Genomic DNA, 25,876 nt, shown 5'->3' on the forward strand with positions numbered 1-25,876 from the left:
AGTTCTGATGACTGAATCAACGAAATAACAAAAGATTACCTTTAAAAAGGCAACTTATAAAGCAATCTATATACTTCACAATGGGTCTTTAGCCAATATTGGACTTATAACCAGGTTTCTTATCATCTTATATTTTGATAATTAAGGACAAATAAGGCCTGCCTTTCGGAGTGCTCTCTATGATGATTATTGCATAAATGGGCCAAGTTCTCTTTCCCACAAATTTGGGGTATGTGTAAATAATGTATAAACATTTACATGTATGTATGTATGTATACTTAAAGTTTATTTTAGGACACAATGAACAAAAGCAGACTTTATATTAGATAATGTGGATTAAATATGAGTAACAAATGAGTCTCATCCTATTAATGTTGACACATAATAATCACTCAGCAATATTTGTTGACAACCTGACTAAAGTAATAGATCAGAAAGTCATGTATCCACTCAATCGTAAATACTAAATAAAATGGTTTCAGAAAATCTCCCTGAGTTAATAAGCCAAGTATCAAAAATGCTATGAAACGAATGAATTTGAAGACTTAGAACTTAAAAGTTCAGAAATAGAGTATATTTGTATTACCATATCTAAAGAGCTCATGGTCTAAAGAGTTTTTCTTCTCATCCTTGTGCTTTTGTTGTAGAAGTTCAATTCTGGGACACTCGCACATACTTAGGCTGTTAGCAAGAGGGACAGCTTCCTTTCTGAGAGACAGCTGTAATGAAAAACAAAGCCAGTACTTTTATAAAATTGGTAACACTTCAACATAGTGGGTTTATTATTTTATGTTTATGTGGTGCAGGAGCTACAGTTTTACACATATTCACTGATACCCCATTAGTAATTGTGCATATTCCAAAATATCTATGGGAATGAGGTATTACATTAATGAAGGTTCTATCATGTATATTTTTTCTAATATATCTGGTCTAATAATCTACCTTGTTTTTCAGATATATATCACTGTGATAATGCATAGAAATTTTAGTTTGCACTGTGACTTGATCTCTTTCTTCAAAGTGTTTTATCAAAAATATCTGTTACTTGTTGTGAAAGCAACTCTAAAGAGCAAGCAATCTCTAGTTTTAGCAGTCAAAAAAAAAATAATAATAGAGCTAAGAGAGATTGTACGATCTATCCAAAGACAGAAGTAGAATTTGGCAGAGCCGTGATCTAAATTTATTTCTACTTCTCCATGTCACTATCTCAGTTTTGAAGTTATTATTAGTTTAATGTTAGTAGCCAAATTATCTAGAAATATAACTTTTCTGTAAATGCTGAATTGCCTATGTCTTTTTTTTTGCATTGAAATCTGTTGTCCAGAAGTTTTATAAAATAAATTATGAAATGTGGCTCATATCACCACAATTTCCACATCCCAGTAAGTACAACCTTCTTTGATTTCTAGGAAACATCACTTAATATTTTTTTAATATATTTTATTGATTTTTTACAGAGAGGAAGTGAGAGGGATAGAGAGTTAGAAACATCCATGAGAGAGAAACATCGATCAGCTGCCTTTTGCACACCCCCTACTGGGGATGTACCCACAACCAATGTACGTGCCCTTGACTGGAATCGAACCTGGGACCTTTCAGTCCGCGGGCCGACGCTCTATCCACTGAGCCAAACCGGTTTTGGCAACATCACTTAATATTTATTAGATGCAAGCTATATATATGGCATTGTGAGGTTATAGCCTAGTCGTAGCTGTCAAATAAGAGAGGGGATGGAAACTATACCCAATAATAAAAAAATACCAGGCATCAAATATTTTATCTTTTTTTTTTAACTGAAGTGGTTAAAATTAGACATAAGTCCAATAATCAAAAAATTTATAGATGAAAGTATTTTTAAGAGGAATAAAACATATGAAGGCACAGGAACAGGTGTGATTGCCATTCATCCATCTGCCCAACTATCAATCTTTTATTCCTCAGACTTCAGCTAATAATCTATAAACAAAGACCCTATCCTCAAGGACTTTTGGAGAAATGCATATAAATGGTTACATTTCAATATAACAAATGTGCTCCAACTGCTTGCCACTTAATCAATTTCCACTTAACCAATTCACAGCATTAATCAATATTTTCCATTCTCTCTATAACCCACAGTATGGTAACAATCAGGATAAGAGAGTACTTTTAAAATTACTAATTACTTCTAATTCCATCCAATCATGTTGTATGCTTATCAAAAGTCAGTTAATTTCATTCCTAAACTTGTTTATACTGGTTTTATTTATTATTGAAATCATGTACATTGCATAAAACAATGAAATATGAGGTTTTTTCCCCCCCAGCCAATATGTCCCCCATTTCTAAGATCTTAACAATGAGAGTAATTGGTGGTGGTTGTAGAAAGAAGGGCATGTTAGTAAAATCTAATCTTTGGGCATTCTGATGTTTTGAAGCAAGACAAGGAACAAAAAGGAAACAAAGATAGGGCAATCAGAAAAAAAGGATAAAAATAGTGCAATATCATGGATGCCAAAGGAGAGTTTCAGAAAGGAAAAAAATCAGTTAATAGTATCAAATGTACAGACAATAGTAGTAAATGTTATTTTAAAAATCTTATGTGCCAGGAACTGGTCCAAGAACCCTCATCGATGTTTCTAGCTCTCTATCTCTCTCCCTTCCTCTCTGTAAAAAAAAAAAAAAATTATATATATAGAGCATGAGTCATCTGTGGAACTAGGCAAAGCCCGTTTTGTGTGTGTGTGTGTGTGTATATATATGTATATATATATATATATATATATATATATATATATATATATATATATATATATATAATTTTTTTTTTACAGAGAGGAAGGGAGAGAGATAGAGAGCTAGAAACATCGATGAGAGAGAAACATTGACCAGCTGCCTCTTGCATACCCCCCACCGGGGATACGCCCGCAACCAAGGTACATGACCCAGACCGGAATCAAACCCGGGACCTTTCAGTCCGCAGGTCGATGCTCTACCACTGAGCCAAACCGGTTTCGGCCCTTTTGATAAATTTTAATAACACATTTTACTTAATCAAATATTTCCAAAATAATATCATTTCAATAAATAACCAATATAAGAAATTACAGTCCCGTTTTCTGTACTTTGTCTTAAAAAAACTGGTATATATTGTAAACTTAGAGTCTATTTCTGTTCTGGCTGGTAGCCCTTCAAATGCTGAGCAGTCACATGTGGGTAGTGGCTACTGTACTGGATAGAGCATTGTAGAGAGCCGTTGGGAGGATTAGAGATATTGCATCTCCTTTAGATGCAGGAGTTGAAGCACTGGCACAGTGTCTGGCAGGCAGAAAACAGACAGAACTGTTAGCCCATCCTTCCCCTACCCTCTGTGCCCATAATGGTTCACAGTGCTCTGAAGAGACCCTGAGCACTTTACCTTCTAAAACTCTCAATTCCCCACCTCCCTCATACTTCTCTTCCAGAAAGTACAGGGAGGGCACTCTCACCATACCACCTGCTGAAGCCACCCTCACCTCTGACCTAAGCTGTGTAGCACCTCCTGCATATAGTGCCCTTGTTATTTGCTCCTACTCCCTTCAATCCAATCTCCACAGAGCAGCTGGGAGGTTGTTGTTTTGTTCTAAAGTGTTGGTAAAAATATGGTAAAAGATACCATTTTGAACCTTTTAAGCATACAATTCATTGGCATTAAGTATAGTCACAATATTGTGCAACCATCACCACTATCCATTTCCAGAACTTTTCAACTTTCCAAATAGAAGCTCTGTACTCATTAGGCAATAATTCCTTATTCCTTTATCCTCCCCACCTCCCTTGTTCATATATTAATATATTTTCAAGGTTCATCCATGTCATAGCATGTATCAGAATTTCATTATCTTCTATGGCTGAAAAAAAATGGGTTTGTTTACCCATTCATTGTGTTGTTTCTAGTTTTTGGCTCTTGTCAAAAATGATGTTGTGGACACTGATATACAAGAACTTTTTTAATGCATATGTCACTAAATCCTGACCACAACTCTGTGAAGTAGATACCATTATCATCTTCATTTAAAGATAGGAAGAAACAGGCACGAGAGGGGAAGTACCATAACTGGTGAGTAGGGTAGTGGATTCAAATGCAGCAATATTTTTGTTTTATGTGTTTTCTGATATGAAAAGGGTTAGAAAACACTGCTCTATACCAGTGTGCTACAGCTGTCTCAACAAGAAGGTAGAGGACTGAGAAGGGTTGATGATATTTTGGAGCTAAGGAGTGACCAGGAATAGAGCAATGTCAGCATCAAAGTGCAGACAGGGAAGTAGAGAATAAATAAATGGTGGCAGTAAAAAGAAAGAGAAAAATAGGATGACAGACAGCACAGCAGTGTTAGTAAAAAAAAAAAAAAAAAAAAAAAATTATATATATATATATATATATATATATATATATATATATATATATATATATATTTCCCCCCCCAAGATGGGATGGACCTTAGAAAGTTGAAAAAAGATGAAAGTAGACACTTCAAGATCATCAATAAAAGGACCACAAATAAAAAGTAAGATACCTAGAAAGATTAAGTAGTCTGGCAGATAAATTAATGAACTTATTCTTGTACAATACAAAGAATGAGGATGCTGTACTTTCTATGTACTTTCACTAAGCCTTTTGTGAAATAGAAGTTTGCTATCCTATATAATAAAAGGCTAATATGCAAATCAACCAAATGACAGAATGACTTGTCACCATAACATGCACTGACCACCAGAGGGGAGATGCTCAACAAAGGAGCTGCCCCCTGGTGGTCAGTGTGCTCCCACAGAGGGAGCACCACTCAGCCAGAAGCCAGGCTCATGGCTGGCAAGCACTGTGGCAGTGGCGGGAGCCTCTCCTGCCTCTGTGGCAGCGCTAAGAATGTCTTACTGATGCCTTAGGCCTGCTTCCCACAGGGAACAGGCCTAAGCCATTAGTTAGACATCCCCCGAGGGCTCCCAGACTGCAAGAGGGCATAGGCCAGGGCTGAGGGAACCCTCCCTGAGTGCACAAATTTTGTGCACCAGGCCTCTAGTATATACATATGGTTAAAAAGCAAAGAAGATTCCCCAGCCAGTGTGGCTCAGTGATTGAGCATCGACCTATGAACTAGGAAGTCATAGTTCCAATTCCTGGTCAGGATACATGCCTGGATTGCAGGCTTGATCCTCAGTGTAGGGTGTGCAGGAGGCAGCCGATAATGATTCTCTCTCATTATTGACTAGGGGCCCAGTGCACGAAATTTGTACACTGGGGAGGTGTCCCTCAGCCTAACCTGCCCCCTCTCATATACTGGGAGCCTCAGGGGATGTCCTACTGATGGCTTAGGCCCACTCCCAAACCTAAGCCACAATCTGGCAATCCTTTGTGGGAGGTGACTGGGCTGATGAGGGGAAAGCACCAGCCCCATTACCCCACTGCTGTAGCCACTGCCAGTCACCACACCCACCAAGGTATTTTCATCAATATGGACTCCAGTCCCTTTACCATGAAAAAATGACAACTTTCGGGGGTGAGGGCAGGGGGTGAAAAAAAAAAAAATGACAACTTTCTTCAGGCATTTTCAAGATGTGCCTTTCAGAAGATATGACATTTCTTTATTTTTCTTTTTATCTTCACCTGAGGATATGCTTTCATTGATTTTTCTTTCCCCTTCCCTCCGATCCTAGGCTCGACCTCTGCCCAAGCCTAAAGCCTCCACCCTAGGCTTTAGGCTTGGAAAGCCGCTTCTCCAGCCCCTCCAATCATAGGCTCAGCCTAAAGCCTCCACCCCCTGCTTTAGGCTTGGGAATTGGGCTCCCCCCTTCCACGATTGGCCTAAAGCCTCCGCCTCAGGCTTTAGGCTTGGGAAGCCTCCCGCCCCCACCTCTGTGATGGCCAGCTGTGTGTAACCTGGCTGCTGAGGAGGTTCCCGGGACCCAGGTATGTATGCAAATTAACCGCCATTTTTGTTGGGTTAATATGCATACTTACTCTGATTGGCTGTGAGCGTAGCAGAGGTACAGTGAATTTACATGTTTTTATATTATTATGAAAGATCTCTCTCTCTCTCTCTCTCTCTCTCTGAAATCAATAAAAACATTAAAAAAATTAAAGGATTTAGGAAAAAGTTCATGCTTAACCTGAAACTTTGTTCATGAGGAAGAGAGCATTGTTCTAAATGACATTTTTTTCCTTACTTTGGTTGTTTCATTGTCTTTGAATCCTTTTTCAAGTATTTGTAGCAGATGTTTTTTCTTTACTGCAACTTCAGGATCAAAAACATAAAAAAGGCATTCCAGCATCTTTCGGTAGGTCCTTAAGAATAAAGAGGGGAAAAATTGGAATTTAAAAAGCTTAGTTATAGTTAAGATAATTGTATATCCTTCCCAGGATTATCCTAATGATATTGGATGTTCCAGTGTCATTATTAAACTTCCACTCACCCTCAGTCTCAAAAAGAACCAAAATGTAGATAAAGAGGTCATCTTGGTCAAGGGAGATGTATGAAAAGAAAATATTTACTAAGAAGTTATATTTTCAATATTGTTAACTTTTAAAACAGAAAGACATTTTTATAAAATAGAATCAGACTTTAAAAAAATGTTCATTATGGAATTTAACTTCTTACTCTGAATCATGCATATCTTCATTGTCCAAAAATGTTTGGAATTTCTCTTCAAATTTTAGTCTCAGAATACGGTTGTTAACTTTGATGACACGTTTTACTTTCACTCCTGTAATACCATATGATCTGAAGTCCCATGAACAAAAACGTGCTAGAATTAATTCATAACAGGAATTGAACCTAGGTGGGCATACAGAACATATATAAAGAAAATAGTATATTTTCCTCAAAATGTGGAAGAACACAAAGTTGCATATGATAATAGTTATAGGCCATATTTTATGTTCCTTCCGCCACGAAGATATATCATATAGTGGCTCTACGTTGGTTCAAACAATAAAAGAGATGCTAAACTTTGAAACATAAAAATAATAGCTCTCTTATTAATCATTATGTATTTATTCTGACTAAAAATATATTAGTAGAGCAATCCTGCATTTCTGAAACACTTTTCATTTGGCTTCAGTGAAACTATATGTTTCTTGCTTTCTTCTTCTTTGCTGCTCCTTCATGGTTTTCTTTGCTCCTTCTTTTTCCTCTGACAGACTCTTGAATGTTGGATTGACCTAGGACTAAGTCTTTGGCTCTCCTTTATTTTCATGAACACTATGCCTAGATAATTTCATTTGGTCCTTTGGCAATATATAATACAGAATATTACATATATATATATGTGTGTGTGTGTGTGTGTGTGTGTCCCCAAATTTATATGCATACCTTTAATAATTATAAAAAATGGTGTTTATGAATCTACATTCCATTTTCAAAATTGAGCTGTCAGCTGTTAAAGTGTGCATACATTTTGGGGAGATATATATATATATATATATATATATATATATATATATATATTCCAAAATTTTATTTCTAGATTTTATCTCTACTCAACTTATCTGGATATACCCAGACTAGATATAACCAACTATCCACTTGATATGTTCACTTGCATATGTAATAGGCCTCTCAAACTTAACTTGACCAATGCCTGCCCCTAAACCTGTTCTTCCTGAGTGTTTTCTACATCAGTATATGGTTACACTATTAGCTTAGGTTGAAAAACCAGGGATAAATCTTGCCTCCTCTCTTTCTCATCAGTACCCAAGTCCTCTGCAAGTCTGTTTGGCCCTACATCTAAAATACATCCTTAATATGACCCTATTTTATCATTGCCACTGTAATTAGACTACTCTAAATCACTAATATCTCTCGATGGGATTTATCGCAGTAATTTCAAACTAGGAATATATTGATAGAAGTGAAAGAGGCAGGATCCCTGATCTCATGGAGCCTATGCTACAAGGGGGTTGGACAAAGAAATAAATAAGACATAAATGAAATAATTTCTAAACGGATAAGGGCTTTGAAGAAACAGAGGCTTGGGGTAAGGAATAGAGTGGGGCTACTTAAGAAGGGTTTTGAACTAAGAATTGAGAGAGGAGGAGGAGGGATGGGCCATGTGAAGAGCTCAAGAAAATGTACTGATGTTGCTCTCTGCTGCCCTCATCTGGCCATACTCACAATAATTCTGGTCCTGTCTTAAAAAGTACCACAGAATTTAGATTAAGAGATTTAAAAATGGATCAATTTGAAAGAAAATTAAGTGACCCTTTATGATATATATTTGCCTTTGATGAGATGTCTATTCTCACTGGCATAGGACCTGAGCATGGGTGTGGACTAAGATCACAGAGGTCCCTGATTGGTGGTCTCTCCCTAATACTAACATCTGAAGGGTAAAAACCTCATGGTTATTGTATGGAGAGGGAGGGGGGGGAGAGGGGAGAATGGGAAGATATGTACACATGTAATACCTTAGTAAAAATAAATAAATAAATAAATAAATAAATAAACCCTCATGGTCATATCAATAAGTGCAGAGAAAGCATTTTATAAAATCCAGCAACCATTTGAGATAAAATCTCTCAGGAAAGTGGGAATAAAGACCATATATGACCAACCCACAGTCAACATCATACTCAATGGGCAACAACTAAAACCTTTCCCCTTAAGATCAGGAATAGGATAGGGATATTTGCTTTCACCACTTTTACTCAACATAGTACTGGAAGTCCTAGCCACAGCAATCAGACAAGAAGAAATAAAGGGCTTCTATATTGGAAAGGAGAAAGTTAAACTGACATTATTCACAGATTACATGATATTGTACATAAAAAATCCTAAAGATGCCACCAAATCCACTAGATAAAATAATTTGGAAAAGTAGCAGGGTACAAAATTAATATTTAGAATGATATATCTAATAAATGGTTGATTTTCAAAAGTATTTAAAGGACTTATACAACTCAACATCAGAAAGACAATCCAATTAAAAAATGGGCAAATGACCTAAATAGACACTTCTCCAAAGAGGACATAAAGATGGCCAATAGACATATGAAAAATGCTTAACATCAGCACAGAGATGCAAATTAAAACCCAATGAGATATCACTTACACCTGCCAGAATGGCTACCATCAATAAATCAACAAATAACAAATGCTGATGAGGATGTGGAGAAAAGGGAACCCTTATAGACTGTTGGTAGAAATACAGGCTGGTGTAGCCACTGAGGAAAACAGTATGGGGTTTCCTTAAAAATTTTAAAAAAATTGAACTGCCTTTTGAGACAGCAATCCCACTTCTGTGAATATATTCTAAGAATTCCAAATTCCTATTTGAAAGAATATATGCAACCCAATGTCTATACCAGTGTTTATAACAGCCGAGATCTAGAAATAGCCCAAAATGCCCATCAGTAGAAGAGTGGATTAAACAGTTGTGCTACATTTACACAATGGAATACTACATGGCCATAAAAAGAAGGAAATCTTATCTTTTGCAGCAGCATGGATGGACCTGGAGATTTTTATACTAAGTGAAATAAGCCAGTGAGAGAAAGACAAATACCATATGATCTCACTGAAATGTGGAATCTAATGAACAAAATAAACTGATGAACAAAATAGACACAGAGGCATGGATGCATGGAACAGGCTGACAGCTGTCAGAGAAGAGAGGGTTGCGGGGGTGGGAGGGAGGACTGAATGAGAGAAGGTGAAGGGATTAGCTAAAGAACATATCTGCACAGCCCATGGACACAGATAACAGTGCGGCGATGGCCAGAGGGAAGGGGTAGAAGGTCTTAGTGGAGGTAGTCAAAGGTTGGGGCGGGGGGAGGCAGAGAAATGGGGTAATCTGTAATAGTGTCAAGAATTGGGGGGGAAAAAGAAACTACCCTGTACATACATTACTTCTATTTTATATAGGCTGTGTATCATATCATTCCTGCTTTTACTATGTTAGTGTTATTTTAGGTTTTATGTATTAAATGATATGATTTTGTTGATTATTTGGGGGATTTGGGAATGCACAAAAAATTTCCCAAATGAGGTAATGGTAAATGCTTCTTCACTTTACACCATTTTGGTTTATGAAAGGTTTCATAGAGATGCTCTTCTTTGAACTAGAGGGGTAATCTATATGTGAGCTCTGGCTCTATTCCAGTCCATGGGCTAAATCATTGCCTTTAAAAATATTAATAAAAGAGAAGTTAGTACAATTTAAAGCACTTTAGTAAATATTTCTCAACATACATAAAAGATCAGAACTAAGGAGGCCAAGTTTGTAGTATGCTAGAAGTGAAAAACAGTCCTTGGAATTCAAATATTTGATTTTCTCCTTAAAATGGATCAAGGTTATTTTTATTAAAACCAAGTAAACAATTGTTAGTACTTATTACAATCCATCAAGGTATCTAATTTACTATCAGGCTGACATAATAACCTAAATGGCTTTATGCACAGCCCATGGCCATAGCCCACAGACACAGAGAGTGTGTATGGGCCACTTCTTTTACATATTTTTCCCACTAATCTACCTGTTTAACAAAGAGCTTACTTTATAACAAGTTAAAAATAAACAGATACAAAAAATTATGTTTAGATTGAGTGCATATAAGTGACAGGCTGAAAAATTATTCATGCATCTTGAAAAATTACACTTGAAAAATTAAGGCCTCTACTTCTTTGCAATGAGAACTGGGATGAATACCTTTTATATTTTGTACATAAAAATAAAGTATGGTGGGTAAGCAACCATTGGTAACTGCTGGGCAAATGGATGTATTGATACAAAAGAAAGATTTCAAAAGGTCTCTTTCTTCCTGAGGCAGAGCTTCTCACACTTTTTCACCCAGGTACCCACAAGGCTCTTGAGAACCACATCTGTTAGAAATCAGGGGGCTTGGTTGAAAGTAACCCATAACAATCACACTTTTTTTTTTTCCCCCTCTAAAAAGTTAATGCAAATTTTGCATTTGCTTTCACAAAGAATCACAGTTTATTTCAACACTGAGTTGGACTGCGAGTAGAAACATCCCCTGGGGTGAAGTTCCAAGTCCATTCTATAGCTCTATGTGTTTCTTGGTCTCTGTCCACACACCCAAGTTTGCAGAGTTCTAGGGCAATCTTTGGCTATTTCATGTGTTTTCCCATTTTGAGAAATTGATTACAGAAATGTGGAAGTAATAATTAGTGATACTTTTCTGTAAAGGCTTTAAAAAAAAAAGATCATTATTTTTTTGGTTGTATCCTCTAGTTGAGGCAACACAACCACCTCCTTATGTCTACCAGGAGGCCTTGTTTCTGAAGGGTGGATGCTGGCTGCCTGCTTCTGTTTCCGGCAGCTCTCTCTATTTTTGTCTAAATTCACTGGCCACCTGGATTCCTGGTTTTCAAGTGTATGCCTTACTTTAACTTGTATAGTCTATGTGCACCCGGACTCTAGATAGCTCTAGACAGCTTGGTTTGACTTTGATGATGGAGCCTCCAGGAAATTTCTTAGGCAGCCTTCTCTGGTGTTTGTAATCTGCGGTTGCCAATCCTGCTTTGTCATTCCTTCTCTGTTCTAACTTCTCACCCAAATATTCAGAATCCAGCACTACAATCTGTCCAGAAATAATCAGTATAAACATACATAAAATTAATACTTGACCAGTGAACTTTTAAATTATATTTTTCTTTTGGGCTAAAGGAAATTGGGTAAAGGGCCATAAAATACCATTAGGATGTTTTCAAGGTTAGTTCATGCAATGATATAAACAGATAACTGTCAATTCTCAATGAATGAATATTTTATATAAGAACAGTTTTGAAAGTGGGTTATTTTAACATTTTTATAAGTTGATATTTTGATGATCCAAAGCACTTAGAATTATTTTTAAAGCTATAACTAAATTTCAAACAGAATTACCAGTCATCAGATCGAGTGCCTTCTTCAAAGTGAATATTTCCTACAGTCTCCAACTCCATTGACAAAAACGGGATCAATAACCCACTAGTTTTCTTCTTTCGCTTTGTTTCAATACAATAATTTGTTTCAATTCTATTTAAGAAAAAAATATGTCAAACTATTGAAATTATCTACGTCACAACATTGAAATTTATGATTGATTTTTTAAGAAGCTGATGTTAAAATACAAGGCTTTTTTTGTCAATGGAAAAAGACAGTGTGGTGTTAATAGTTAAACCATGCAAAATACATTATATTTCTGGCACTAAAATCATCTTAATATTTGTTAATCTCAGAACAAGTGAAGGTTCAAAGACTTTCCTGGCTCTACCACTTGCTCTCAGATCTTAGACAAGACACAACATTTTTATGTTGAAGTTTCTCAGTAAAATGGCAATATTAATGGTACCAATACCTGAGTAGGCTTTTTTTGAGGATTATATGCAAAATGCATGTGAAGCTCTTGGCAAAGAGTTTGGCACTGAGTAACAATAAGAATTCAATAAATGTTAGTTATTATTTTGTTAGCATTATTGCAGGGCATACTAACTTACCCACTTGATGCCCTAGTAAATAAAATTAAAAACTCACAATACTTACTAAGTCTTCTTGCTTTATATTTCTACTTAACATGCAACCTACATTTTTTTAAAAAATTATTTCTACATTATTCCACAGAACTGTCTATTTGCTTTGCTCAGTCTCCTCCATGCCATGGGCTTTTTGCACTGGTAGCAGTTAGTTTGAAAAGACACATAAATGTTTTTAGATTGCAAACACTAAAATAGGGATGTGACAGAATGCCACTCAGTGGATGTTCACTGTTCCTAATTAAGTATTGCCTCTGTAAAAGCCAGTGTGGCCGAGTTGGTTGAGCATCATTCCATGTACCAAAAGGTTGTTGGTTTGATTCCTGGTCAAGGCACAAACCCAGGTTGTGGGTTCAATCCCCAGTTGGAGCATGAATGGGAGGCAATTGATAATTTCTCTCTCACATTGATCTTCCCCCCCCACGCCCTCCCTTCCTCTCTCTCTAAAATCAATAAAAACATATTTTTAAAAAACTACATGTCAGCTTTGAACCAAAGATGCCTATCTCTACTAGGAAACACGTTCCATGTTTTACTTAATACTATAATCCTTCCCACTCCTGAAGGGGACTAAGCTCAAGTGATGGCCCAGAACATTATATTCTGCCATGTTTTAAATTTGAACAACTAGATAATTTATTAAACATACTCATCTAGTTTTTTGTTCCAGAATGTTACTCTTTCATTCAAGGCATTTAGTTTGGTCAGTATCTTCTGCTGAAAGCTTGGCTCTTCTAAGACAGTTTCAGAGTTCTTTAATATTTCAAGCTCGGTTACTTTATTGTTATTCGATCTTTCAATTTGCCCTTTGCCAAATCCCTTGAGTTCAGCCAATTCTCGTTCCAACTGTTGAAATCAATGTATCGATACCAGATAGCAAAAATTTTTAGTGGACTTTATTAAATATTTAATTAATTTAAATAAACAAAGAAGAAATCTAGATAATAGACCAAACTTCATAAAACATATGGCCAGCATGTGATTATAACTTTGGTATAAATTCAGTTAGCCAATTTCTTTTGGCTAAGAGAAAGACAACCTTAAATATTAGGATTAAGGTTAGGGTTAGGGTTAGAGTTAGAAAAGCAAAGAAATTGGTTTGAAAATATTGTCCATTTTCAACATTTAGGTAGTTTCCAGGGTTGTTGTTGTTGTTGTTGTTGTTATTAATAGTGTAGTAATAAATAGCTTTATGTAAAGAAATATATCCCCCCTAACTGGTTTGGCTCAGTGGATAGAGCATTGGCCTACGGACTGAAGGGTCCCAGGTTCAATTCTGGTCAAGGGCATGTACCTTGGTTGCGGGCACATCCCTAGTAGGGGCTGTGCAGGAGGCAGATAATCGATGTTTTTCTCTCATCAATGTTTCTAACTCTCTATTCCTCTCCCTTCTTCTCTGTAAAAAATCAATAAAAAATATATACCGTTTCCCCGAAAATAAGACAGTGTCTTATATTAATTTTTGCTCCCAAAGATGCGCTAGGTCTTATTTTCAGGGGATGTCTTATTTTTCCTTGAAGAAGAATACACTACACATTTATTGTTAAATGAGAATAAAGGAAATTTATTACCTGTATACGGTACCGTAGTACAGTAGTTGACAACACAAACCAGACAAACTGTGAATCCTACAGTATCAAGAATTTACTCATTTATTCAATGACAATCATGTCATCATCTTCTGGAACGTCATCATAACAATCCAATTCCTGAACTTCCTGGTGAATTTCTTGTTACTCCATTTCTTTCAGAATCAGTGGACCAAATCTCTCATGTTTAGCCTTGGGGGTGTGTGCCTTATTTTCGGGGGGATACCTTATATTTCACTTAGAAGGAAACCTGTAAGTAGATCTTATTTTCGAGGATGTCTTATTTTTGGGGAAACACGGTGCTTTTAAAAGAAATATATCCAAATCTTCAGAATAGAGTGTTAGAAGTAGATTTACAGGGTCAAAGGCTCTGAGCATTTTTAGGCTGTTATTATATCTGACCCAATTATACTCCCATCTGTGGTGTAATAGTGTCATACCCATCTTCACCAGGCTGAGTACTACCATGTGTTATGCTTTGACTATTTTGCAGGTGAAAATGGCTGCTCATTATTTTAATTCACATTCAGAAATTAATAATCGGCTGAGGTTCTTTCAAATGTTTGTTTAGTCATTTTTAATTTCTTCTTTTATAAAATGACTAGTGGCCTGGTGCATGAAATCATGCACATTGAAAGGGAATTAATTAGAGGAACTATTTTAATATTGCTATTAGCCCTTTCTCTATAATAAAAGAGATGAAAGAAAATTAGTAAAATGTATATGAAAATCTTCCTCCTGTCAGAGTCTTGAGCATGCCGTGGGACCCAGAGTCAAGTCCCTGCCCACCTGCAGATGCTTCGAAATTGCAAGAGACCCAGATCTGGCCAGCCCCACCCCCCATCAAGCCCCTCCAGGAGGGGGGCACAGCCTTAGGCCCCCAGCCTGTTGTCAGGCGGGGGTGCAGCCTCAGATCCCCCATCAAACCCCACTAGGCAGGGAGTGCAGCCTCAGGTCCTCCAGTCTGGTGCTGGGGCAGAGGGCATGGCCTATGGTCCCCCATCAAGCCCTGCTGCGTGGGGGGCACAGCTTGAAGTCCCCAGGCCTGGCATAGGGCGGGAACGTGGCCTTGAAGTCTCCTGGACTGGGCCGAGGTGTGGGGTGCATCCTGAGGTCACCTAGCCTGGCACCAGGGCAGGGAGCATAGTCTGAGGTCCCTATCAAGCCCTGCCAGGCGGGGGACACAACCTAAGCTTCCCCCAGCCAGGCCCTGGGGTGGGGGCCACAGCCTGCGGTATCCTGGACCAGCGTTTGGGTAGAGGGGTGCAGACTGAGGTCTCCCACCCCAGCCAGCTGCCAAGCAGTCTCAGGTCCCTACTGATTGGTCATTACATGATGGTGTCCCAACCAATTTGCATATTATCCTATCATTAGATAGATAATTGATGTAATTTGGTCAATTTTTCTATTTACTTTTTTCTTGTTTTATTTATGGGTCCATTTATACTAAGGATATCATGTTGTCTAACATGTTTATTGAAAACAATTTTTTTCAGATTGTCATTTGTTGTTTATTTTCATTAATTATGCTTTTTTTTTTGTACAAAGGCATTTTACCTTCTTTTTTTCAAACAAATCTACATTCTGTTCCTTTGCAATTTCTATTGTTTCTTTTATTTGGTAGGCTGAGATAAGTTACATCTATATATTCTTAAATTTTTTCAGAGTAACATTTAAATATTTTCCCCATTGGTATTTAGTTTGATAAAATATGAATTAAGGGTCCAACTTCTCCACCCCCAAGTAGTTCAACTAGTTTTGTGACACAATTTGTTGAATAACCCACTTTTTCTCATACTTAAAAAATATATGTTTTTTTTATATGCAAAGTTCTGTTTTGAAGTAAATAATCCTTAAATTTTCAGGGTCTACTTTTCATAAAGGAAATCTAGTTTATTCTAAGTAAAAAAAGGTACACACAATATAACTATTAAGGTATAGCTTGATATAAAGTTCTGACCTTCTTTTATACCTTAATAATATTAGTAAAGGAATATTTCATCCTTTTAGACATGAAAATGAATTTTGAGTGTAACCTACTAGTATCTAATAAAAATGGGGCTAAAATAAGTCTAACAAATCTCTACAACTCTGAATCAAATTGAATTACTTTAAAAATCTTATATATTGAAATTTTTTAATTTTTATATATTAAGCCGATACCTTTTTGAACTGTATATTTATAAGCACAGAATGAAGTTTAGTAACACAGCTGGAATCAATATATTTTGGGGACTAAGCTTGACTTGAAATTCAATATTAATTAAAATAACATTATATGTGTATATGTGTATATATACATAAAATGAAAATATAATGCTATTTTATCCACCAGTTTCCTTAAGATGTGGCCACTGAAACTTTACAGCAGTATATCTTACGTTTTTTTTCACAAAGCTGAGTAGTTTTATTCGTTCTTCTGGCAACTTCTGTAATTTACATTTTCGTTCAGTTAGCTTTTCAAGGTCTTCATTAAGATGCCTCTGAACAGTTTTTATACGCATATTGTAATACATTATCTTTTTCATTGCTGTGGTCTAAAAGTGAGAAAAAAAGAAAAGATTAACTGAAATTTAAAAAACACACATTATAGGCAACTATTAGCAATATGAGTGCAATATGTTCTAACTAACAATTTGAAAGCTCTGCATGTTCAGTTACTAATGATGATGATGTTGAAATGATAGTGACTACACAGAGTTCTATATTTAAACTTGGTAAGTGAAATATAAAATTCCATTATCCTTGTGGATTGTGGATTATATTTTAAATGTGAGGCATATTCATATTTACTTCCAAGATGACAACATAAAGAGATAGAATTTAATTTATAAAATAGTATCATTTATCTAAAGAGGCAGTATTACTAAAGCAAATACATAACTACATTTTCCCTATCTGATTAACTTATGGAGAAAGTAAAGATATTAAAAAGAATTAAAAGCAAATGTAATATTATTAATTCATTGTTTTAAAAGCATGGCTAAGAATAGGATTTCATGTAGGGTTGTTTCTTTCTCTCCCCCCCCCCCAATTTATAAAAGGATGCTCTAAGTGAACTCACTTTATTTAGAGTGAGTAAATTATCAATCTAATTCAATGCAGGCAATTCTATAAAAGAGCAGACATATATCCAGCTACTTATTGGATATACTCCTTGAATGTTCAAAAGGTTATTCAAAATTTATAAGCTTAAAATTAAACTGTAATTCTTCCTTCTAAACCTACTCCTCCCATGCTCTTCCTCGTTTTATGAAATAGCAATTTCCTCCCCTCTTTCAGTTGTTTGGGCCAATAACTTGGACTTATTCTGTACTACTTTCCTCTGTACTTCACATCTAATCTATCAGCAAATCCAGACGAGTGCTACCTTCTGACTACTACCCAAACCAGAGTACTTTCCACCACCACCTCTACTAAAACCCTGTTATCAAACCATCAACATCTCTCATTCAAATTATTGGAATTTAACTGGTCTCTCTGTTTTCATGTTTTCCTCCTCTAATTCTCTATTGTTAATCCATTATCCAAAAGGATCCCTTTAAGACATGTCATCTCGTCATCCTTCTGCTTAACATCAGTGGCCCCCATCTCACTCATAGTAAAAGCCAAAGTCCTTCAACATTCTAGTCTCCCATGATCTGCTCCCCACCACTCCTGTCTTTATCTCTTATTTCTCTCACCCTCACTTTCTTCAGCCACACTAGCCTCTGTTGTTCTTTAAATGTGAGGCATGCTTCTGCATCATGGTCTTTATATTTGTTGATTCCTGAACAGCTTGCATCCTTCCTTCCTTCCAATCTCTGCTCAAATGTCAGTTTAGCATGTCCTTCCCCAACAATTCTATATAAAATAGTCAACACCCTGTCCGTTGTCCCTACCAACAATCCTGTTTTCTTCATCTTTATTTTCTCTATAGCATTTATCACCATCTGTTTCCTTATTTAGTTGCTTATTATCTGTTTGCTCTCAGTAGAGCTCCAAGAAAGCAGGGATTTTTCCTGCTTATGTCACTCTATGTCTCTAGTGCCTTGAACTGTGCCTGGGATGTCATTTGTTAAATGAATGAATCAGCCAAGTAATATCATGAATAACATTCACCCTGCTCACCTTTGCAGTAACCGCCTGATGTCAAACTACTGCCTGATGTAAAAATATGGTTTTCACTACAAAGCTTTGCTGTATTTTAAATTTAACATTGTTAGAGAAGGCATTCCTCTTGGCCCTTCAATGATTCCAAACATCTGTTAGTAGACAAGAACTCTAGCCCTTTGCTTAATATTGTAAGAAATTTATTTCTCAGCTGGGGGTGGGAGGGATGATAATCCCAGTTTGGGGCGGGGGGAAGAAAAGAGAGAATGAAAGTTTAGAATAAATTCACAGACTATCAAGAGAAGAGAAAGAGGTTATGATAAAAGAATAAAAACATTATCTAATTGAGATGATAGATGAGCCACAGGAAAGAATGGGAGGGTCATATGTGAAGGTGTCCACGTGACTGGCACATTGTACCTACTCAAAACTATGTATTGGATGGTTAATTGAATGAACAAATGTGGCAGGGAGAGGTAAAAATATAATGTGGAACGACTATTAATAAACATGGTGACTCCCTATGCACTCTATTCTGAAATTACAGACCCTTTAGTAGCACATCAAAGTAGACCCTCTACTGGGAGGTTCACCAGCAGCAGCAGCAGCAGCTCCAGAATAGTTCTCTTCAAGATTTCAGAGATCTTCAAGATTTTGGCAGTGTGGATGGTTCCCCAACAATTTTTAAAAATATATATTTTATTGATTTTTTACAGAGAGAAAGAGAGGGATAGAGAGAGTTAGAACATCTATGAGAGAGAAACATTGATCAGCTGCCTCCTGCACACCCCCTACTGGGGATGTGCCCACAACCAAGGTACATGCCATTGACCGGAATCAAACATGGGACCTTTCAGTGCGCAGGCCAACACTCTATCCACTGAGCCAAACTGGTTTCGGCTCACCTTTAATTAGATTAAAATTGACCTAATCCTAGCATTCTACCATCCACCATGGATACTTTCTCATTTTTATACATAAAATTTCAAATGAGAGGAAGTTACTTGATTCATTTCTACCTTCTTTAGGCTTTATTAATGTTTGTGTATATATAGCACTAGTGCAAATAATCTTAACAGTGATTAAAATTTTTCAGATTACCTTTTAGTTTTGTATAAATTAACAACTTTTTTTTATTATTTCACTTTTCAGTACTGTCATCAAAATTGAGATCTGAGGAATTATTTTATTAATGGTATATATGTGTGTGAAATAGCCAGCTCACTAGGGCAAAAGTAGACTTGGTGACAAGAACTGACAAGCTAATACTATCTGCCATATGTGGACACAGCCAGAAAGAAGCAGTTAATTAAACTTAAGTCACAGATACCTGATTAGGGATGCACTTACATCTGCCAGATTCTTGATTGGCTTTGCTGACACATCATATGTGTCAAGTCTTTGAAGGCAAGGCAAGTGGTACAGTACATGTATGGAATAATTACACAGCAGACACACTGGGTTGGTTTTATATTGAGGATCATTCAGACATAAATCCTTTAAGTGACGAAGCCTGGTTAAGTTGGTAAGGTCCTAAAACAAGCAGCAATAATAATGTTTAATTAATGGCAACTGTCCATTTCTAAAGGGGGCTTCTGAACACTCAAGATCACTATAATGTAATGTAATGCATTCTAATTATCTGCTTAAATATGCGAAAGTGATTTAGATGTATATCAATAAAATGTCCTTATCTGACGAAAAACATGCTAAATATATGTAGATCATCGATAATTAAATAGCAGACTCTATATAACTATGTGTGCAAATTGTGCTTTTTTAAAAGGCCAAAGAACATTTACTAAATCATGTATTTCACCTGGAACCTTGGAGCCAGTCACTTGAGCACATTAATTCAGTAAGATGGTTCTTCTGTGCATAGCTCCTTTGTAACCCCGCCCCCTTGTGCCTGTAGGTCTCCCACTCCCTTCCCCAGCCTTCCCTACACTTACCACTGAGACACACGGCTCGCCATTTTCCTCCGCCTGCAGATCTGCTCCTCTCATCAAAGGCCATGGGGCCCTGGCTCTATTACAGTCACCATCAAATTCCTGATTTTTAGTTGTCAATTCCCCCCCCCCGCCCCCGTAAATGCCTTTTCTACCTATTAAGGACTTCTGAAACCTAGCTTTCTCCTGAGGCCTCATTTTTCTCACAACCTATGGAGGCACTTTCAGACTGTTTCTCCTTAATATCTTTTATCCTGAAGTTTCAGCCATCTTTCCACCTGCCTTCCTTTGGCATCTGGCCCTTGCTTCACCCTTCAGTCTTCTGCCTTCCAATTTAAACCCTGGCATTCTATGCGTTAGCCACATACTGAACAACTAGAAATTTCAGAATGTACCAGACCCTATCTTATCTTTAGACCCTCACTCAAGCTGTTGCCTTTGAGTGGATTCAACTTCACCCTGATTTAATCTCTTAACCTGTCAAGACTCAACTTAAAATTCCTCTTCTCTAGGAGCCCTGTTTCATCACCCCAAGCTTGGGGTAGGTGCTCCTCCTATGAACTCTTAACCACTGGCTTACCTTTGTGATAGAATCTATCATGCTGTACTGCCGATTGCTTGCTCACCCATAAATCTATAAGGCAAGGACCTATCTATATGGACTTTGGCCCTAAGAATGGCGATTACATTTTTAAAGTGTTGTGGGGGAAAAAATTAAAAAGAGCACGTGACAGAGGCCATATGACCCACAAAGCCTAAAATACTTTCTACCTGGCCTTTTATAGAAAACGTCTAGCAATTGCTGAAATAAACTGTTTGAGAGCAGGGTTTGTGACCTGTTTAACTTTACATCCCTAGCACTCAGCATTTCGAACACAGTAGGCACTAAATAAATATGTGAATTGAATTGAATGGTTATTACTTTCTCTCAACCTCCAAGATAGCCCCATATTTCGCTCAACAATAGCATTTCTAGGGTGGTTCCTGGGGTAGGAGGGTGCTATGGTAGGATTGGACTTAAGGGGATGCAATGCTACACAGGACAGTCAGAATCAGAGTTAAGGGAAATCTAAAGCAAGAACCAGGAAACAGTAGTTCTGAAGATAAAGCACGAATGGAACAGGGAAGCAAGTAGTGAAGTCAGGCTGTTAGAGGAGAAAGTAACAGGGTTAGGTAGCCAAGGCGTCTCCAAACTCTCTCTGGACAACTGAGGATCTGACTCACAGGCAGGAGCTGCGGCTGAGGGCTGGGCCCACGGGAGGAGTGGCGCTAAGCAGAGCTGCTCTGAAAGGGCAATTTCTGGTCAGAGCTGTGCAAACAGGTATTTGGTGTAATTCTGCAGGAACAAGGGAGGCGAATCTGAGAGCGTTCTTATAAGTATAGACCCCCTTTAATTTATGGGTGGCTATGTTGCATTTGACCATCAGTCTGGACTAGGAGACTATGAAGTCTGAAGTGTTACACAGAAACCCCTCACCCACGCTCAAAAGTCAGATGATAATGAAATCCTTTTCATCACTGAAAATTAGTGTTGTGCTAGCTGGTGTGGATGGAAAGTGGCATAGAAGTTATTCCATCATTACTAGGATAGTATCTTTTTAGTATCTTTAGGATGGAAAGGTTAGAGATAAAAATTCAAGATAACAGTGTTTCAGGAATATTCTTAAGATGAGAATAGTAAAAGTTGCTGTGAATCATGTTCAATGCTTTTACAACAAACTAGAGGCCCGGTGCATAAATTCCTGCACCAGTGGGGTCCCTCAGCCTGGCTTGCAGAATCAGGCCGAAATCAGCTCTCCAACATCTCCTGAGGGGTCCCAGATTGCAAGAGGGCATAGGCCACCTTGAGGGACCCACCAGTGCATGATTGAGGCCAGGGAGAGAGGTGGGATGTTGGCCAGGTAGGGAGTGACTGCAGGAGGGCTCCAGGGCATGTCCGGCCCATCTTGCCCATTCCCGATTGGCCGGACCTCAGAAGCAAGCTAACCTACCAGTCGGAGCATCTGGCGCCTGGTGGTCAGTCCATGTCATAGCAAGCAGTTGAGTGGTCTTATCATATTATTAGCATATTACACTTTGATTGGTTGAAGCCGACTAGTCAACCAGACACTAAGCATATTAGGCTTTTATTATATAGGATAGCTATCATTATCATAGGGGGCCTCTTTAATATTATGCCATACAACAAATGTTCACAATAACCCTATTTTCTCCCCAGATTGAAAGAGAATAGGTTAACATAATGTAATAGTAATAATAATAAAATTGCATATCTATTGAGTGTTTACTATTGAGATCTTTACATTTTCATTTCACTAAAACTTTATGTTACCACTGCGTCTGGTTTGTGGCAGGGCCAGAACTGACAGATCTTTCTCCCTGTGAAGTCCAGGCTCTTGGCCACATGAGGCCACCACGGCTACCCAGCATAAGGTAACCCTCCATCTGGCTTCTTGGCAGGGCAATCCCTTATCCTCCCAGCATTCTGCCTCATCTTCTTCAGCCTCAGCTCATGATTCTCTCCTCACTCTGTTTCAGCCACACAGGATTTTTAGTTTCTTGAATTTGCTATATCCCTTTCCACCACTTAGACCAGTTCACAAATTTGTACAGAATGAGTACTCCTTATGTAACTCCTAGTTTTGGTAGTTTAAACATCACCTCCCACGGCATTCTGGATTTCTCTTTCATAGCTTCCTCTGATCAAATATACCCTTTGATTTCTGACCTCCATGCATTTGTGCATATTGTTCTCCCCATCTTAGAGTGCCTACCTGCCATTGCCTGGAAGATCTGCCCACAATGCCTGTCAAAATTCTGTCAACCCTTCAAGGCGTGACCACATCAAATATTTCCTTTTGATTTTGATCAAAAAGATAAAATTGTGCTTAAATTTCTTTTTTAAGGTGCTTATAACATTCTGCCTCAGTCCATAGCTTTTTGGTGTCTGATATTCTTCTCTGAGTAAAAGAATGTCTATTTTAATTCTGATCAATTTAAAATTATTTCTATTGTAAACGTGCTCATCTTTCTTCAGTATTGTATAGGGGAAGTATTGGAATATGCACCTTCAATCTGACACTGTCAAAATTATGAATGCCATGTTTCCACTCACATTATGTGCCATAAGCATCAAGTCTTTCTATGGTTTTTTCTCTTTCATTCAAGTGCTCGACAAATGTTTGTTAAGATTTATTGCATGTCAAGTACTGTTTTAAGCCTTGCGAACATAGCAGTGAACAAAACAGGTAAAGTTCCTGTATTCACGAAGCTTGTATTCTAGTAAGGGATGTGGATCAGTGCCAAGACAAAAAGTAAAACAGGGAAAGAGATATGTGAGTGCTTCAGGATTGGGAGGGCAGTAGGGGCTATTGCTCTTTTACCTAAATTGTGCAGGAAAGGCATCATGAAGAATATAATGTTTGACCAAAGTCCTGGAATAAGTGAGGAAATGAGCAATGAAAACATATGGGAAGGCTATCCCAGCAATCGCTAAGGCCCTAAGGTGAGTATGTGCAAAAAACAGTGAGGAGATACGAATGGCTGGAGAGGGGTAAGCAAAGGGGAGAGTGGTCAGAGAGACAGTTAAGGAACTACCGGTAGATAATTTAATGTCTTGTGGGCCATTGTAATCACTGATTAATGGCTTTTACTCTGAAAGAGATGAGAGAAGTCAGGGGAGGGTTTTGAGCAGAAGAGTCATTTGATCTGACATAGTTTTAAAGGAATGGAAGGCTGTGGGGAGAATACACATCATAGCAAAAAGTTCAACACAGAGAGACCTGTTAGGAGGCTCCCCCCCCCCATAATGAATGTTAGATTTGATGGTGTCTTAAACCAGGGCAGTAGTGATACAGGTGGCAAAAAAATGGGCAGACTCTGGACATATTCTGAAGGTGGAGCCAACAGAATTTGCTGATGGATTGAATGGAGTTAAAGGAATGGGGGAGTCAAAAGGACGGTATTTGGCTTATGTTACTAGAAGAATGAAGATCTCTTTAGAGAGGCAGAGAAGGCTGCAGGGGAAGAAGGTTCGGTGTAGGGGAAATCAGTCTGAGTCAGCACAGGCGACATCTATAGTTTAAATAGGTAATTGTACTTTTTATACGGATAAAAAGAAATGTACTTTTTATACTGATAAAATATTATTGTAGCACTACAGGCCCGGTGCATGGATTCATGCATCAGTAGCTGTGAGGGAAAGTAGAGATACCAATCTAGGAGGCATAGTGGATAAAAGGTATTTAGTCTTAGACATGATGAGATTATTTACAGAATATAAATATTTACAGAATGCAGATAGAAATAAGAAAAGACCCTGGGACTGACCTGGGCAGTCCATTTTTTAGATGTTATGAAAGGATGAATAGTCAGAAGAGGTATAGTTAGAAAGACCAGGGGGAAACTAAGAGAAATTAGTACCTTATTTGGTTTTAATAGTGCCAGATCATTAGGGTCAGTTTAGTCAGCTAACTCTAAAATTCCCAGGAGTTTTGGATAGTCCAACAGGAACAAGTTATTTCTTTAAAGGGGGCTGGATATTTAGTCCATTTTCTGCAATAAGATGGTTCATGATGTAGGTTGGTAAATAAAATTCATTCTACTTAAACATACCTTGAAAGAACATATTTGGTTACCAGAAAGGTTTAATTTTTCCAGTTGTTCATTGGGATCAAGACATCGACCTTTAATTTCAAAAAACAAGATGAAAGAAAATTTAATTTCTTGTTTTACCTCCTGTTCATATCCTGTCATATTTCTGAATTGAATATGGGCGTCATCTTGTGCAGGTAAACAAGACAAACAACAACACTGTATAATTAGTAACCTCTGATTTAGAATCATAGATTCGGAAATGCTTTGCAAAGATGTCATACAAAAAGGTCTAAAAAAAAGAAATGTACTTTTTATACTGATAAAATATTATTGTAGCACTAGAGGCCCAGTGCATGGGTTCATGCACCAGCGGGGTCCCTCAGCCTGGCCTGTGGGGATCAGACCAAAACTAGCTCTCTGACATCCCCCAAGGGGTCCTGGATTATGAGAGGGTGGTTCTAGGGTGCTGCACCCTAGAATTGGGCTCCCTCCTCTCTGGTTCCAGGGGTGTTACCCGAGAACCACAGCTGCCAAGTCACGGCAGCTCGGCAGTTTCTGTGTTGAGTGTCTTCCCCCTGGTGGTCAGTGCACGTCATAGCTACTGGTCGGATGGTCGGACTGTCACTTAGGCTTTTATATGTATATATAGATTACCTTACATTCCAAATGAAACAGTACATACCAATGCTGCTTATTAGATTTCCAGCAAGGTTGAGATCATTTAAGTTCTTCAAAGTTTGCAATCCCTAAAAATTTAGACAATATATAATTTAGGAGAAATCAATAAAACCTATACTTATAAACCATCTGATCAATCTGGTTAGTTCTCCAGGTGCTCTGAGCATTGACCACAGAAGTAAGTGGGAGCCTCAAGGAAGCCATCTTTGTTTCTCTGGCACCTGGAGAGAGTTACTGGAGGAGAAGGGAACAAGAAAATGGAGAGGAAATGAGGAAGAGGAAGGGGGAATAGGGAAAAGTGTGCTTATAATCTTAGTCAAATGATATATAAACTTCTTTAAATCTCTTTTTTTTTTTTTAAATCTCCAAAGAGGAAATAACACTTTACCTCTCAGGTTTTGTGGGAGGAGTAAAGAAAATAATGTAGATGAAGTTCTCTTTGTTAGTTTTTCTTAACAATAACAAACTAATCATGAGTATT

General features: G+C 37.6%; 1 protein-coding gene across 2 annotated transcripts in view; it reads right to left on the bottom strand.

Annotated features, from left to right (window-relative positions):
• LRRC9 (leucine rich repeat containing 9) overlaps window positions 1-25,876 on the bottom strand; it is an 84,024-nt gene that overhangs the window by 56,556 nt on the left and 1,592 nt on the right. For both annotated transcript variants that reach the window (XM_045580044.1, XM_045580042.1), the window contains exons 3-11: window positions 25,400-25,463; window positions 24,736-24,806; window positions 19,523-19,705; window positions 16,462-16,617; window positions 13,141-13,337; window positions 11,863-11,994; window positions 6,615-6,791; window positions 6,184-6,301; window positions 587-719 (exon numbers count right to left, since the gene is read on the bottom strand). In XM_045580044.1, coding sequence (XP_045436000.1) covers window positions 587-719; window positions 6,184-6,301; window positions 6,615-6,791; window positions 11,863-11,994; window positions 13,141-13,337; window positions 16,462-16,617; window positions 19,523-19,705; window positions 24,736-24,806; window positions 25,400-25,463 — 1,231 coding nt within the window. The remainder of the gene's footprint in view (window positions 1-586; window positions 720-6,183; window positions 6,302-6,614; window positions 6,792-11,862; window positions 11,995-13,140; window positions 13,338-16,461; window positions 16,618-19,522; window positions 19,706-24,735; window positions 24,807-25,399; window positions 25,464-25,876) is intronic.

Source organism: Pipistrellus kuhlii, unplaced genomic scaffold (genome assembly GCF_014108245.1).
Source record: "Pipistrellus kuhlii isolate mPipKuh1 unplaced genomic scaffold, mPipKuh1.p scaffold_m20_p_1, whole genome shotgun sequence".
In the NCBI taxonomy this organism is placed as follows: domain Eukaryota; kingdom Metazoa; phylum Chordata; class Mammalia; order Chiroptera; family Vespertilionidae; genus Pipistrellus; species Pipistrellus kuhlii.